At 42.3% G+C, this 18,019-nt stretch overlaps 1 protein-coding gene across 1 annotated transcript in view; it reads right to left on the bottom strand.

The window, feature by feature from the left end:
- Window positions 1-1,518: 1,518 nt before the first annotated feature.
- Window positions 1,519-18,019, bottom strand: part of LOC118375160 (periostin-like) — a 37,844-nt gene continuing 21,343 nt past the window's right edge. Inside the window, exons 9-23 of the mRNA XM_035761763.2 lie at window positions 17,622-17,756; window positions 13,659-13,807; window positions 12,953-13,089; window positions 12,143-12,273; window positions 11,752-11,882; window positions 8,938-9,040; window positions 5,163-5,230; window positions 4,887-4,932; window positions 4,735-4,767; window positions 3,439-3,533; window positions 3,225-3,321; window positions 2,881-2,943; window positions 2,504-2,590; window positions 2,227-2,265; window positions 1,519-2,031 (exon numbers count right to left, since the gene is read on the bottom strand). Coding sequence (XP_035617656.1) covers window positions 1,988-2,031; window positions 2,227-2,265; window positions 2,504-2,590; window positions 2,881-2,943; window positions 3,225-3,321; window positions 3,439-3,533; window positions 4,735-4,767; window positions 4,887-4,932; window positions 5,163-5,230; window positions 8,938-9,040; window positions 11,752-11,882; window positions 12,143-12,273; window positions 12,953-13,089; window positions 13,659-13,807; window positions 17,622-17,756 — 1,358 coding nt within the window. The 3' untranslated portion in view covers window positions 1,519-1,987. The remainder of the gene's footprint in view (window positions 2,032-2,226; window positions 2,266-2,503; window positions 2,591-2,880; window positions 2,944-3,224; window positions 3,322-3,438; window positions 3,534-4,734; window positions 4,768-4,886; window positions 4,933-5,162; window positions 5,231-8,937; window positions 9,041-11,751; window positions 11,883-12,142; window positions 12,274-12,952; window positions 13,090-13,658; window positions 13,808-17,621; window positions 17,757-18,019) is intronic.

The following is an 18,019-nucleotide window of genomic DNA, read 5'->3' as shown; positions in this document are numbered from 1 at the left end:
TCCCGAAGTCGTGGTGGTCGGCTCCAGTACCTGGTGGACTGGGAGGGTTATGGCCCAGAGTAACAGTGTTGGGTTCCAGTGGAGCACATTCTGGATCCCAACATCATCCGCGATTTCCACTTTCGCCACCCGGACCGGCCCGCTCCTCGTCCTGGGGGGTTTTCGACGTCGCCGGTATACTAATCACTGGTCCTGGGATCCATCATTATGCACAACTAGCATGATTTATTACGCGCACCTGCACGTCATCATCAGGCACACCTGGACTCCATTACCTCCCCTATATCTGGCAGTCCCCAGTCAATATTGTTTGTGTTTCATGTCTATACGCTACTCGTGTTTGTTATTTTGTCCGATGTTCCAATTATTATTAAACTCACCACCTGCACTTTCTTTCTGACTCCCAGCATATACGTTACAATAGTCCCCTACTTTTTCTTTGTACAAAAAAGGTCCTTTGTCAGTCAGCAAGATACATCAATTAATTTAGTCTTGAAGAGTATAATGTCATTACACTTTTTGGTGTTTAGTAACCATGTATATTTCCATTCAGCAAATGGTGTGGGAAAAGTCTGACATTCTGGGATTTTTTTTGACTGGACCTCCTATGCGGGCACGAACTTGCATGGTTTTTTAATGGACTTAAGAGTAAATATGTAATTTAACGGTATTTTTCTATTTATTACCTTTTAATTTGGGCATGAACACAACCAGTCAAGATGTTTTAATCTTATAGACAAACAAATCGCTTCAGGTAGTCTACCTGTGCATGTTTGTCCACTCCAAAAACATCACAGCACCTAAACAGTGCACGGTGACTTGTTTGACAATAAGATGGTTGTGTTCACGACAAATTAAAAGGTCATAAAAAAGGCCCATAAGAAATGTCATGTAAGCGCGGGCACACATAGGAGGTCAAGTCCCCCAAAAATGAGACCCTGACAATCATGGTATAATTCACACTCTGACCTTTTAAAGGACACAGATTGACATTAGTAGCATTGTCAGACTCTTTTATAGATTTTAGGAGAACTAAAAAACTTTTTTTTAAACCCCCCCCCCCAAACAACTAGCGTTATACAAAAAATGGGATTCATTGAGTAGGCAGGGCCCAGTAGACACGTGCACAAATTAGATTGCGATCATACATCTTCTCCTCAAATTGTGTAAATGTGATTCTAAAATGTAACTTGAATTGAATTCCTTATAACGATGAACTACTAACAAGTTTTTCAAATAAAGTTTTTCTCCTGGATAATTATTCACTTCATCTCCAAGAATATACTTGATTGAAAAAGGTTTGAAAACTGCAGTAAAAAAAGCTATTGAGAATATGTGAAAAGTTAAGTTTGTTAAGAGTGTTGCACATTTGAAACTTCTAAAAGCAAAGACAAGCTCAATATCTTTATGGTTATCTTGTCAGACAGAAAGGCAGAAAGAGAGAGCAAACACACTACTGTGAAACTCAGATCAGAGCTGAAATTACATCTGGTAGAAAAATATAAACATTTGCAGAAATGAAGTCACTGTCAGAAAACAGCAATCACATTTTATTTTTTATTATTTTTATTTTTATGTGAGCACCACAAACTCGATATCATGCAGAGGTAAATTACAAAATCTTCCTAAAAATCCTGTTGTATCACCTCAACCAATGGTCAAGGCTTCCAATAGATTGGTTTCAAAGATTATTTTGCTACCTCTGGCTAGCTTCTAATCTTTCATCTCTAATATACACCGAAAACCCACAAATATGCGTACGCTATTTACATATCTTGATGGCTTTTAGTTATCTTTAGATACATGCATCAATGATTTTTGTTTTGTTTAGCAAATGGCTTTACTGGTCTCACTAATTTCAAGTTCTGTATGTCTACACACGCATCATTTGGAGTGTAGAGCTTTTATGGGAGACCATTCATTGACATTATCTCTGTTGTTCCTCTCTGGTTGCTGCTGCATCTTTAGTCACCTGGTCTGTCCATGTTCATGCTCTTTGTTCCTCTGGTCTGACTCTCCTCCTGGCACCAGCTAGGGATAAAGACAACAGAAAGATCATCATACACTCAAATAACAGAAATAAAGTTCAAGTCAATGTTCAATGATGGGTGGTCATTCTCTTTCAATGGTCGCAATTAAAGATCCTCATAGGATGACATTACCCATCATTTGAATCCCCCAACACGGTCAAACAGTATGTTATGTTATCAAGGACTCATGTTTTACCTGGAATTTTCCTGCCAGTTACTCGTCTCGGGTTTCCCTCTGTGAAGACAAATTTAAACCCCAGTCATTATAGAACCTTATAGAACCCAAATGTTGGTCACTACAGAATCTTAAAGAACCTAAACCATAGTCATTATAGAACCCTACAGAACCAAACCTCTGCCACAATTGAACCCTACAGAATCCAAACTCCAGTCATAACAGAAACCATATTTTAATCACCTCAGATCCTTACAGAACCAAGTGAGGATGAGTAGAGTTTAGATGTGTCTCTTACCTTGGATGAACTTGGTGATTTTTTCAGAGTCCATGTCGAGCATTGAGGGGTTTCCCTCGATGGTGGTGATACGGGAGAAGTCAGCACCTACAGGACGGAGACAGGGATGTTACTGTATATGTCACAGATGGGACTATTATATATTCTAACGAAACAAGCAATTATGTTGAACAATTGACTAATTCTGCCGACTATGCCAAATATCACAGGGTGGAAATGTAACAGTTAGTTTGAATCCTGTTTGTCAGTCTCTCAACCCAGATTCTAACAGAACCTGTCACCCAGTGACATGCATATATGTCATTTTCAATTTAACATTGCATTATTTCCTCTATATGAAGTTATCTATCTACAACCAAAGGGGTGATGTTACTGACCTTCCAGCTCAATGTTGGAGATACCACTGCTGGAGCCACTGCTGCTGGCTGAATACTGAGGACCTGTGGATGACATCATAATGAAACACTACATCAGTCTTCACATAGAAACATACTGTTTTCACAGAGTGGCAGATGTAAGAGTCATGATCCAGGGGTGACGTAGAGTCAAGGCAATTCAGTACAACATATTAACATCTGTAGACCTGTGTCTCACCTCAGCAACCCAAATATTCACTTCTTTGTTTCATATAGTGCATCAATACACCGTATAGCAACTATACTATTCTTCAGACCTCATGGACAGGAGTCAAGAAAGACCTGTGTGTCTGTGAGGTACGTACCTGAGACCACTCTGGTAACTTTGGTGACCTTGGGTTCTCCCTCGATGACTCTAGTGACCTTGGTGAACTTTGGCTCGCCTTCAATGACTCTCGTCACCTAATAATCATAATCATGTATTATATTGATATAACGCTTTTCCCGATGCTCAATGTGATTTGGTGGTTACATGGGTGGATACAATGGTTGAAACATGGTTTGTTGCATTGGTGTTACCTTGGTGATGGTAGGCTGTCCCTCAATCACCCTGGTCACCTTGGTGATGGTAGGTTCCCTTTCGATAACCCTAGTCACATGGGTCACATCAGGCGCTTTAGAAAGAGAGAGAGGAAAACAAGTTTAACAACTGAAATAAATAACATCAAAAGCATAATTGAAGAACATGACATTTAAACGGCAAACTAGTGAGATCTGAAGGTCCGAATGAACTTAAAAACTCCAGACTCCATGAACTACAGACATGTAGTGTGTCATTGGTTCCTCTACTCCTTGATTAAAATATTGTCTGTATCGAATTAGACTGAAGCCCAACCTTCCATTGGCTTTAAAAGAATTCACATGACAGGAATATATTGCATAATCAAAGGACACGTGGATATGTGCTTTGCAGATACGTTCAGAGTAAAGGCTTTCTCCAAGACATTAGTTTTCCCCTCAGAATCTTGACTGGAGATAATTGCATAAACAGTAACCTGAACTTATGTGCATATTTCTTTTTCACATCAAGAATTAACCTTAAAAGTCAAATCCCAATAAAGAACGGTAATTTTATCCAGAACAGATAAAACTTTTCCAGGTGTCTGCTGCTATGGCAAGTCTTCTCTTGTTGCTGTCTGTACTGTAATTATCTGAACAACCACAATGGTTTTTCCTCTTGAACGTGGGTCATGAATCTCATGGAAGACAGAGATTGTCCTTATCTGAACTGTGCCAACTAGTCTATCAACTCCTGTAGCACAATGTCTTCAAGTCTTTCCAAGACTACCCATGATATATCATATAAAATGAATTTACACTGAGTGTACAAAACATTAGGAACACCTGCTCTTTCCATGACATAGACGAACCAGGTGAATCCAGGTGAAACCTATGATCCCTTATTGATGTCATGTGTTAAATCCACTTCAATCAGTGTAGCTGAAGGGGAGGAGACAGCCACCAATTTGAGTGTGTCAAGAACTGCAACGCACTGGGTTTTTCACACTCAACAGTTTCCCTGTGTATCAAAAATGGTCCACCACCCAAAAGACATCCAGCCAAATTGACATAACTGTGGGAGTCAGCCAAAACACAACCCAACCAAGCCACACATCCCGGTAGGGATATTCCTACTGGCCTAACCCGGACGACACTTGGCCAATTGTGCATCGCCCCACAGACCTCCTGGTTGCGACAGAGCCTGGGTGCAAACCCAGGGTCTCTGGTGGCATAGCTAGCGCTGTGATGCAGTGCCCTAGACCACTGCGCCACCCGGGAGGCCCTCATTGTTTCAATCCTTTAACTGTAACTTACCTGACTCAATGACGCGTGTGACGATCGTCCTCTCTGAAGGAAACAGAAAACACACAGCAGTTAATCACAGGACAACAGCAAAGTTACAAATAGTTGCAACGCAAAAAGGTACAGCAGACATCTAAGACTTGGACTGATACAGTTGTACTCACTCATGAATGTGAGAGGGATTTCCTTATATCTGTATCCTGACACAAACTGTGAATGAATAGAAAGAAGGATTAGAGGCTGTAAACCATATTACTGTAGGTCTGTGTACACATCGTTCTGCTCAACTCCAATGTGGTAGGTACTGTATTTGTTCAAGGCTTTACATATTGTCTTGTCATCTTAAGGTCATTTTGTAACAAACACTTAGACTTTAATCTCATCTTGCTATCTCAGGGTTCTCCCTAATTCCTTTATGTGGGTGTGGCCTGGTACAGTACCTTGATCTCCATGTACTTGATGAGTCTTCTCAGCAGCCCCAGAAGGTCAGAGTTTCCAGCAGGCAGCTCTACAGGACAATACAGTACAGAGTGTTAGACATACTGGTAACACTTTATACTAGGGTACAATACTGTACAGTACGGCACAGTACAGGGTGTTAAACATACTGGTAACACTTTATACTAGGGTACAATACTGTACAGTACGGCACAGTACAGGGTGTTAAACGTACTGGTAACACTTTATACTAGGGTACAATACTGTACAGTACGGCACAGTACAGGGTGTTAAACGTACTGGTAACACTTTATACTAGGGTACAATACTGTACAGTACGGCACAGTACAGGGTGTTAGACATACTGGTAACACTTTATACCAGGGTACAATACTGTACAGTACGGCACAGTACAGAGTGTTAGACATACTGGTAACACTTTATACCAGGGTACAATACTGTACAGTACGGCACAGTACAGGGTGTAAGACATACTGGTAACACTTCATACTAGGGTACAATACTGTACAGTACGGCACAGTACAGGGTGTAAGACATACTGGTAACACTTCATACTAGGGTACAATACTGTACAGTACGGCACAGTACAGGGTGTTAAACATACATGTAACACTTTATACTAGGGTACATACAGCACAGCACAGTACAGGGTGTAAGACATACTGGTAACACTTCATACTAGGGTACATAAAGGTTACTGCCAAAGTAATGGAAACACTTGAGGAAATGAGGGATACAAGATATATTGAAAGAAGTTGCTTACACGCAGGTGTGGTTCCTGAGTTAATTAAGCAATTAACATACCATCATGCTTAGGTTCATGTATGAAAATGTTGGGCAGGCCATTATTTTGGCCAATATTTTTGCTACCATGGCTTTGCCCCGATAGGATGACAATGCCCCCATCCACAGGGCACAAGTGATCACTGAATTATTTGATGAGCATGAAAACAATGTAAACCATATGGTATGGTTTACATGGCATAAAACCATGTTTGGGCTCATGGTGGCCTAACACCCTACACTTTGGCGTTGGCGTTTCCTTTATTTTGGCAGTTACCTCTACATACTGGTAACACTTTCGTTAGATTATATACAGCACAACACAGGGAGTTAGACGTACTGGTAACACTTTACATTAGCGTACATACAACACAACCCAGGGTGTTAGACGTACTGGTAACACTTTACATTAGCGTACATACAACACAACCCAGGGTGTTAGACGTACTGGTAACACTTTACATTAGCATACATACAACACAACCCAGGGAGTTAGACGTACTGGTAACACTTTACATTAGCGTACATACAACACAACCCAGGGTGTTAGACGTACTGGTAACACTTTACATTAGCGTACATACAGCACAACCCAGGGAGTTAGACGTACTGGTAACACTTTACATAAGCGTACATACAAGCACAACCCAGGGTGTTAAACGTACTGGTAACACTTTACATTAGCGTACATACAGCACAACCCAGGGAGTTAGACGTACTGGTAACACTTTACATTAGCGTACATACAAGCACAACCCAGGGTGTTAGACGTACTGGTAACACTTTACATTAGCGTACATACAGCACAACCCAGGGTGTTAGACGTACTGGTAACACTTTACATTAGCGTACATACAGCACAACACAGGGAGTTAGACATACTGGTAACACTTTACATTAGCGTACATACAGCACAACACAGGGAGTTAGACGTACTGGTAACACTTTACATTAGCGTACATACAGCACAACACAGGGAGTTAGACGTACTGGTAACACTTTACATTAGCGTACATACAGCACAACCCAGGGTGTTAGACGTACTGGTAACACTTTACATTAGCGTACATACAGCACAACACAGGGAGTTAGACATACTGGTAACACTTTACATTGGCGTACATACAGCACAACACAGGGAGTTAGACGTACTGGTAACACTTTACATTAGCGTACATACAGCACAACACAGGGAGTTAGACATACTGGTAACACTTTACATTGGCGTACATACAGCACAACACAGGGAGTTAGACGTACTGGTAACACTTTACATTAGCGTACATACAACACAACCCGGGAGTTAGACATACTGGTAACACTTTACATTGGCGTACATACAGCACAACCCAGGGTGTTAGACGTACTGGTAACACTTTACATTAGCGTACATACAGCACAACCCAGGGTGTTAGACGTACTGGTAACACTTTACATTAGCGTACATACAGCACAACCCAGGGTGTTAGACGTACTGGTAACACTTTACATTAGCGTACATACAGCACAACCCAGGGTGTTAGACATACTGGTAACACTTTACATTAGCGTACATACAGCACAACACAGGGAGTTAGACATACTGGTAACACTTTACATTGGCGTACATACAACACAACCCAGGGTGTTAGACGTACTGGTAACACTTTACATTAGCGTACATACAGCACAACACAGGGAGTTAGACGTACTGGTAACACTTTACATTAGCGTACATACAACACAACCCAGGGTGTTAGACGTACTGGTAACACTTTACATTAGCGTACATACAACACAACCCAGGGTGTTAGACGTACTGGTAACACTTTACATTGGCGTACATACAGCACAACCCAGGGTGTTAGACGTACTGGTAACACTTTACATTGGCGTACATACAGCACAGAACAGGGTGTTAGACGTACTGGTAACACTTTACATTAGCGTACATACAGCACAACCCAGGGTGTTAGACGTACTGGTAACACTTTACATTAGCGTACATACAACACAACCCAGGGTGTTAAACGTACTGGTAACACTTTACATTAGCGTACATACAGCACAACCCAGGGTGTTAGACGTACTGGTAACACTTTACATTAGCGTACATACAGCACAACCCAGGGTGTTAGACGTACTGGTAACACTTTACATTAGCGTACATACAGCACAGAACAGGGTGTTAGACGTACTGGTAACACTTTACATTGGCGTACATACAACACAACCCAGGGTGTTAGACGTACTGGTAACACTTTACATTAGCGTACATACAGCACAGAACAGGGTGTTAGACGTACTGGTAACACTTTACATTGGCGTACATACAGCACAACCCAGGGTGTTAAACGTACTGGTAACACTTTACATTAGCGTACATACAGCACAGAACAGGGTGTTAGACGTACTGGTAACACTTTACATTGGCGTACATACAACACAACACAGGGTGTTAGACGTACTGGTAACACTTTACATAAGCGTACATACAGCACAACCCAGGGTGTTAGACGTACTGGTAACACTTTACATTAGCATACATACAGCACAACCCAGGGTGTTAGACGTACTGGTAACACTTTACATTAGCGTACATACAACACAACCCAGGGTGTTAAACGTACTGGTAACACTTTACATTAGCGTACATACAGCACAACCCAGGGTGTTAGACGTACTGGTAACACTTTACATTAGCGTACATACAGCACAGAACAGGGTGTTAGACGTACTGGTAACACTTTACATTAGCGTACATACAACACAACCCGGGAGTTAGACGTACTGGTAACACTTTACATTAGCGTACATACAGCACAGAACAGGGTGTTAGACGTACTGAACCATTTAGCACTGCTAAATATATATAATATATCAAGAACAGATTCCCTGCACAGTGCGTCTCTCAACACATGACAATTTAATCAGGGTATAATTTGTTTCTCCAACAGAGGAGCTGGCAGTCAGAGAGGTTTGAGTCAGTCTTACCTCCAGGGTAGAGGAGGGTTTTGACAAAGTGAATGACTCCGTTAGTGGCCATGATATCATTTTCAGGGACCTCAATAGTGTTCACTCTAATTGTGTTGTTAGCCTGGAGGAGAGGAGTAGAGGGGATTAAGATACAAACACTGATGGGATGATTACAGATAAGACAGCCACAATGAGATGAGTTATGAGTACCAGCTGGTAATGTGCCATATGTCTCTCAATTAGGTTGGCGTTTACTTTTTCCACATTTTGTTACGTTACAGCCTTTTTCTAAAATGGATTAAAGACATTTTTTTCCTCATCAATCTACACAAACTACCCCATAATGACAGAGAAAAAACAGGTTTTTAGAAGTTTTTGCAAATGTATTAAAAAAGAAAACAGAAATACCTTATTTACATAAGTATCCAGACCCTTTGCTATGAGACTCTAAATTGAGCTCAGGTGCATCCTGTTTCCATTGACCATCCTTGAGATGTTTCTATAACTTGATTGGAGTCCACCTGTGGTAAATTCAATTGATTGGATATGATTTAAAAATGAACACATCTGTCTATATAAGGTCCCACAGTTGACAACGCATGTCAGAGCAAAAACCAAGCCATGAAGTTGAAGCAATTGTCCGTAGAGCTTCAAGACAGGATGTTGTCGAGGCACAGATCTGTGGAAGGATAGCAAAAACTGCAGCATTGATGGTCCCCAAGAACACAGTGGCCTCCAGCATTAAATGGAAGAAGTTTGGAACCACCAAGACTCTTCCAAGAGCTGGCCACCCGGCCAAACTGAGCAAAAGGGGGAGAAGGGGATTGGTCAAGAAGGTGACCAAGAATCTGATGGTCATTCTGACAGAGCTCCAGAGTTTCTTTGTGGAGATGGAAGAACCTTCCAGAAAGGTCAACCATCACTGCAGCACTCCACCAATCAGGCCTTTATGGTAGAGTGACCAGACAGAAGCCACTCATCAGTAAAAGGCACATGACAGCCCGCTTGGAGTTTGCTAAAAAGCAACTAAAGCACTCTCAGATGATGAGAAACAAGATTCTCTGGTCTGATGAAAACAAGATTGAACTCTTTGGCCTGAATGCCAAGTTTAATGTCTGGAGCAAACCAGACACAACCATCACCTGGCCAATACCATCCCTACGGTGAAACATGGTGGTGGCAGCATCATGCGGTGGGGATGTTTTTCAGCGGTAGGGACTGGGAGACCAGTCAGGATCGGGGGAAAGATGAACGGAGCAAAGTACAGAGAGATCCTTGATGAAAGCCTACTCCAGAGCACTCAGGAAATCAGATTGGGGCGAAAGTTCACCTTCCAACAGGACAACAACCCTAAGCATACAGCCAAGACAATGCAGGAGAGGCTTTGGGACAAGTCTCTGAATGTCCTTGAGTGGCCCATCCAGAGACCGGACTTGAACCCGATCGAACATCTCTGGAGAGACCTGAAAATAGCTGTGCAGCGACGCTCCCCATCCAACCTGACAGAGCTTGAGAGGATCGAGGCTGTAATCGGCGCCAAAGGTGCTTCAAAAAAGTACAGCGTAAAGGGTCTGAATACTTATGTAAATGTGACTATTTCCATTTTTCTTTAATATAAATTTGGGGTATTGTTTGTGGACTGGTGTGGAAATAAAACAATTTAATACATTTTAGAATAAGGCTTTAACGTAAGAAAATGTTGAAAAAGTGAAAGGTTCTGAATACTTTCTGAATGTAGTTAAGCTACAGAACATTTGCAACAGTCAGTGTTGGGGAATAGTGAACTACATGTAACTACATTTTGCAGTAACTTGGTGGTAGTTAAACTAAATTCAAATCTACGTAGTGTTTTCAGTAGTCAATTACGTTTTCACCATGTAGCAGTGTAGGTAACTACTGGAACTACTAACACAAAAATAAAATATGGGTGAAGTAGGCAAGAATTTACTTAATTTTTTGGCATTAGACATGACTAATTCTTGCTTGAAGCGTTGTTTTTGTGTTTAATGGGCTAAATTAAACATGCTATTAACATATGGTCAAAGTAATGTTTTCTTGCAATTTGTAGTCTATGACATTTCAGATTTCCATATGATCATTTATCAGAGAGTAGTTTGGATACAGTGCACTACTTTTTCAAGGTAACTTTAGTTCAGTAAACTATGTTTGTTAAGGGTAGCTTTAGTATAGCTTAACTTCTGTAAAGTCATTGGTAGCAGTGGAATGCAACTGTCTGTTTTGGGGTAAAATGTAATCTAAACTAAATCATGAATATTCTGCACAACAAACATCCAGAGACCTCACATGGCTTTCTGCTTTATTTTAAGAAAGGAAATGTTTTTATCGTCTTAGAATATGATCCTAAGGACACTGCTGTAACACAACTTAAAAGCTAAGAATAAAATTAACCCAAAATGAAAATAGTAAATACCTTTGCAAAATCCTAAGTCTTGTCAGAATGCTGAATTATGTTGGGGAAGTTGTCTCTGGGGAAGTTCATCCAACAAATGCGGTTCTGGTTTCTTATTCATCAAATTAATGTTATTTTAGACGTTATCTTTTCCCAAACATGTTTAAGTGTTATATATGTGTTCCAAGAAGTCAAATTTAGCCATAACTCCTAGTTTAAACGTTTGTTGACATTGTCGATGACAAAGGATTGAGGTTGTTAGTAATACGGAGTGGATCAGGATGAGAGTCTCTTGATTCACTGTAAAAACATTGTATAATCTCTTCAGGATCTTTGTGATACATTCTTGATTTTGTTGCAGCCATGATGCCATAATTTCTTATATTTACAGCCCTGTTGAGTGTTGAGAGGTTTGGACTCACATGCAGCACTCGGAGGTTGTTTCCCTGCAGAGATTTGAGGAGGTTGGTCACCCCAGTCTCCAGACCTCCACCGATGAACACTCCGTTACTGAAGTGGTAGAGCAGGATGGTACGCAGGGCATCCATATTACCTGGCCAGAACAGACAGGGTTTTAGATGGAAGACGATGGATCCATAGTACATATCGTACATACATCTACTAACTCTAAGACTTATGGATGTTCCTTTGACATAGCTTGTAGCTATGATAGCTATGGTTAAGGTCAGCAGTTTTTCCTGACCACCACAATGTGGCCTGACAAGAAAAACCTCTGGCTCTGATATTTGTTTGAGAGACTGAGACAGACTAACAGGGACGGGGAGAGAGGGAGAGTCTGAGAGATGAACCAACCTCTGAGCAGAGCCATGTCACTGTCGCTGACCCCGGCGAAGGCCTCATCACTGGGAGCGAACAGAGTGTATTCTCCTTCCTGTTTGAGCAGGTCAGTCAGACCAGCCATCTCCATCAGTGACAGGAAGATCCTACAACCAAAACATGATGAAGGAAGCAGTTACCTGGCTCTCATGACAACCACTGAGGGTAGATATAACTGGTGCCAGTGTGATAGCTTAGCATATAGAACTCGTTCCTGAACTTGTCTCTGACTGGGCTTTAACCAGGGTTCTCTACCTTACCAACACATGTGACCGCCCATACGAACCGATTGAGCTATAGAAAAGGATCCTCTTCAGTGATGAGATCCTTGGTATTATTTAGATGAAAAGATCACTTGCAAGAGTGATCTTACATGATCACTCTTGTACATGATTTGGAAAGAAGTTGGCCCACTGGTCTGTATAAACACTTAGTACATTTCCCAGCCTGCTCCCCAGTCTGTATAAATTTGATTGAACTCTGTCTGATTAGTGAACTCTCTGACTCTCTGGCTATTGGGTTGGCTAAAGAACATCCTTTCTCAAGCAGGAGTAGGAGGTGAGACAGGATTGTACTCCAAATCCAACACTGTTTAATATACAATATATTCATGAGTTGGCCACAAAATCGGAACAATCTTCATCTGTCCCTTGATCCTTCAACTAGTCTGATCTCAGATCTGTATGAGCTTGAGCTAACTTCCCTGACTATTTCATTGGCTGAAGCTCATACAGATGTGGGACAAGGCTAAAGCACACACAGTCTATAAGTCCACAAGCAGCTTACTTGAATCCTCCGTTGTCAGTGAGGATCTGGAACATGGTGGCCTCAGCTGGCTTCATCAGAGTCTTCATCAGGTGGAGGGCTCCGTTACTGCCCTCCTTGCTGCCACGCACCAGGCAGGAGTTCTCTATGCACACCGCCTACAGACAGACAGGACACAGGGTATACAGGTTAAAGATCCACTTAAGTGAAAACGTATTTTATCCTAATGATGTAACTAGTCCTAATATCCTAATTTTAGCAAAAGTATGACCTATGTGGGCATTTTGGAATGCTAGCATAAGCACCTAACTAGTTAGCTAGCCAGATAGTGAGCAAGCTAGGCTAATTGATCCTCTAGACAGCTAACTTCTGTTTTGAGCATCTTTAAAACTGAAATTTGAGTTGGAACATCTGCTGAAGTAGCCCTTTTTAAGACATGGAAATTAATAGTCTACTAGCTACTGAATTAACAGACTCTTAGTCAGTCCAGTCGATGGATAGCCCAGTGAAAGGGATATGTGTTGTATGGCAGACAGCCATTGTGTTTGACCAGCTGTTCAGAGACAAGAGATGGACTTGCACGCATGCACACACCCACCCACACACATACACACACACATTTGTATACTCACACAAACTCTCTCTCTCACAAACACACACATACTGTATGCACACGCATACCAGCACACACACTCAAACACACACACACACACACACAGAGACTCACTGTGCGGTAGATGAAGACTCTGAGGAACTTCCCGGCGATAGTCTCCAGGCGCTGTCCGTTGTACAGCTGTCCCAGAGTGATCTTCTCCTTCAGGATGTGGTTCTCCAGAATCATCTTCAGAAAGCTCTGGTCAATGGCCATTACCTCATCTGGTGGAGGAGATATTTCATATAGATACATTGTAAGAGGTCAAAAGATTACATTAAATCTGTTTGTAAACAACACGTTTTTCAGAAACTAGCCCCAATTCTACAAGAATGGAGATAGAAGTTATTCTCAGGACCTTCACCTCCACTGGGTGGATGGTATAAATTATAAATATAAACATGGTAAACTTCTCTATTAAAGAAAACCCAGATGTGTAGACACCTCATCTGGAAGGGTGATATACATGGAATATACAGTGGGGAGAACAAGTATTTGATACACTTCCGATTTTGCAGGTTTTCCTACTTATAAAGCATGTAGAGGTCTGTAATTTTTATCATAGGTACACTTCAACTGTGAGAGATGGAATCCAGAAAAAATCCAGAAAATCATATTGTATGATTTTTAAGTAATTAATTAGCATATTATTGCATGATATAAGTATTTGATCACCTACCAACCAGTAAGAATTCTGGCTCTCACAGACCTGTTTTTCTTTAAGAAGCCCTCCTGTTTTCCACTCTTTACCTGTATTAACTGCACCTGTTTGAACTCGTTACCTGTATAAAAGACACCTGTCCACACACTCAATCAAACAGACTCCAACCTCTCCACAATGGCCAAGACCAGAGAGCTGTGTAAGGACATCAGGGATCAAATTGTAGACCTGCACAAGGCTGGGATGGGTTACAGGACAATAGGCAAGCAGCTTGGTGAGAAGGCAACAACTGTTGGTGCAATTATTAGAAAATGGAAGAAGTTCAAGATGACGGTCTATCACCCTCGGTCTGGGGCTCCATGCAAGATCTCACCTCGTGGGGCATCAATGATCATGAGGAAGGTGAGGGATCAGCCCAGAACTACACGGCAGGACCTGGTCAATGACCTGAAGAAAACCATTAGTAACACACTACGCCGTCATGGATTAAAATCCTGCAGCACATGCAAGGTCAAGCCAGCGCATGTCCAGGCCCATCTGAAGTTTGCCAATGACCATCTGGATGATCCAGAGGAGGAATGGGAGAAGGTCATGTGGTCTGATGAGACAAAAATATAGCATTTTGCTCTAAACTCCACTCGCCGAGTTTGGAGGAAGAAGAAGGATGAGTACAACCCCAAGAACACCATCCCAACCGTGAAGCATGGAGGTGGAAACATCATTCTTTGGGGATGCTTTTCTGCAAAGGGGACAGGACGACTGCACCGTATTGAGGGGAGGATAGATGGGGCCATGTATCGTGAGATCTTGGCCAACAACCTCCTTCCCTCAGTAAGAGCATTGAAGATGGGTCGTGGCTGGGTCTTCCAACATGACCCGAAACACACAGCCAGGGCAACTAAGGAGTGGCTTCATAAGAAGCATCTCAAGGTCCTGGAGTGGCCTAGCCAGTTTCCAGACCTGAACCCAATAGAAAATCTTTGGAGGGAGCTGAAAGTTGAAAGCTGAAAGTCCGTATTGCCCAGCAACAGCCCCGAAACCTGAAGGATCTGGAGAAGGTCTGTATGGAGGAGTGGACCAAAATCCCTGCTGCAGAGTGTGCAAATCTGGTCAAGAACTAAGGGAAACATATGATCTCTGTAATTGCAAACAAAGGTTTCTGTACCAAATATTAAGTTTGGCTTTTCTCATGTACCAAATACTTATGTCATGCAATAAAATGCAAATTCATTTTCTTAAAAATCATACAATGTGATTTTCTGGATTTTGAAGTGTATATGTTGAAGTGTATATGTGATATTTTCTTTTTTACAGATCTCTACATGCTTTGTAAGTAGGAAAATCAGCAGTGTATCAAATACTTGTTCTCCCCACTGTATATACAGTACAGTATATACTACATGGTTAATAGCATACTTAGATAAACAAAAAGACACAATAAACTACAGCCAAATGCAGGGGATCTTGCGGTATTGGGCAAAACTCAGACGTGTACAGATCAAAAGATTACAATACATCTGTTTGTAAACAATATGTTTTCTAGGAGCTAGCCCAAATTTCGCAAAAATGTAGATCAAACGTTTTCCTAGGACGAAGACCATAAAAAAGTTCCATTATGATTATTATCGTCATTATGAGTCATAATATAGGTTAATGATGCAGTCTGCTGGTCTCGTCAATTGTAAAACGTCAACCTTATTTTCCAGGAAATCTCCCGGGTTCTGTAGCTTCCCCACAGACAGATTGATCAGCCACATTGTAACAGTGTCTGCGTCACAAATTGCACCTTATTTCCTTATTCCCATAGGGCTCTGGTCAAAGGTAGTGCACTACTGTATATACGGAATAGGGTGCCATTTGGGACACAGGCAGTGACTGTTCCAGTCTGCATTACCCGTACGTAATATACTGATATCCCGCCGGGAGAAGTGCTACCTCCTCCAGAGAGGAAACTATGGCTCTAATAACAGAGGACGTTTTAACAAGTGCTGTCTGAGAAATAGAGCTGTTCTGGTCTGTACAGTACGGTACGTCGACAATGGGCCAATCATGTAGAGTCTAAATTAGAGAACAATTTAGTGGAGGAATTTATAAGCCGTAACTCAGCTATTCCAGCCTGGGACTTTTTCCTTTCCTACAGCATGCAGCAGGCTAGTGTATCATACAACTGATTAATATACTTCGGTTCAGTTTATCACACATGCGTTACAAATGTTGGATTCAGGTAGGAGATATCTCTCCCCACGCCTTGTGAGGTTAGAATATTCCTATGCTGTGTATGTGTGTATGTGTGTGCGCAGGGGTAATGATGTATTCTTAGGGTTTGCGCGGCATAAAGCTCCAGCTATTAATCATTCCAGCAGTCAGGAGACCAGTATGCAGTATGTATAGTATACTGCTCACTAGTGAGTCCGCATGACAGCAAGACTAATGTCACAGTTTGGAGCTCAGTGTGCATTACCCACCTGTGGAGAGGAGAGAAAGAAGGAGAGCAGTGATAAAGTAGTGACAGAGGAGCTATAGAGAGGAGGAGGGGGACTGAGAGAGGAGCTAGAGAGAGGAAGAGGGGGAGAGAGAGAGGAGCTAGAGAGAGGAAGAGGGGGACTGAGAGAGGAGCTAGAGAGAGGAAGAGGGGGACTGAGAGAGGAGCTAGAGAGAAGAAGAGGGGGACAGAGAGAGGAGCTAGATAGAGGAAGAGGGGGACAGAGAGAGGAGCTAGAGAGAGGAAGAGGGGGACAGAGAGAGGAGCTAGAGAGAGGAAGAGGGGGACAGAGAGAGGAGCTAGAGAGAGGAAGAGGGGGACAGAGAGAGGAGCTAGAGAGAGGAAGAGGGGGACAGAGAGAGGAAGAGGGGGACAGAGAGAGGAGCTAGAGAGAGGAAGAGGGGGACAGAGAGAGGAGCTAGAGAGAGGAAGAGGGGGACAGAGAGAGGGGCTAGAGAGAGGAAGAGGGGGACAGAGAGAGGAGCTAGAGAGAGGAAGAGGGGGAGAGAGAGAGGAGCTAGAGAGAGGAAGAGGGGGACAGAGAGAGGAGCTAGAGAGAGGAAGAGGGGGACAGAGAGAGGAGCTAGAGAGAGGAAGAGGCGGACAGAGAGAGAAGCTAGAGAGAGGAAGAGGGGGACAGAGAGAGGAGCTAGAGAGAGGAAGAGGGGGACAGAGAGAGGAGCTAGAAAGAGGAAGAGGGGGACAGAGAGAGGAGCTAGAAAGAGGAAGAGGGGGACAGAGAGAGGAGCTAGAAAGAGAAAGAGGGGGACAGAGAGAGGAGCTAGAGAGAGGAAGAGGACCAAGAAAAGAAAGAGTTCAGGACGTTCAACAGTATTTAAGGGGAACGAGGGATGTGTTACAGACAGAATTGAGTGGGTCCATGATGTGTACTCACCAGTGAAGACAGAATTGAGCGGAGCCAGTAGTGTGTATTCTGCCTCAGCTGCCATGGCTGCAGAAAGACCTAGCTCTGACACCATGTCACTGAAGGTGGATTGGGAAGGGGTGAGCAGCTCCATCACCTGCTTGGCTTAGAGGACACAGACAACACCATTAAAAGCTTCTCTACCACTGAAAGATCAACACTTCTACACTTATTCCGTTTTCAGATTTGATCTTAGTCTTGCCGTCATTGTGTCATTGTTTCCATCTATTTGCCTATGTGTATGGCTGACTTGTATAATAGTATAACAGCAAAGGGAGATTTAAATAAAGGTGGTGTGTATTTCGTGAAAACAGTTCATGCCATTTACATTCCAACAAACAAATGCAAATGCAAAAACCTGTGTGTTA

This window comes from Oncorhynchus keta, chromosome 1, assembly GCF_023373465.1.
Source record: "Oncorhynchus keta strain PuntledgeMale-10-30-2019 chromosome 1, Oket_V2, whole genome shotgun sequence".
Taxonomy (NCBI): domain Eukaryota; kingdom Metazoa; phylum Chordata; class Actinopteri; order Salmoniformes; family Salmonidae; genus Oncorhynchus; species Oncorhynchus keta.
The sequence above is the reverse complement of the archived record's forward strand: the minus strand, read 5'-3'. Positions and strand labels throughout refer to the sequence as shown.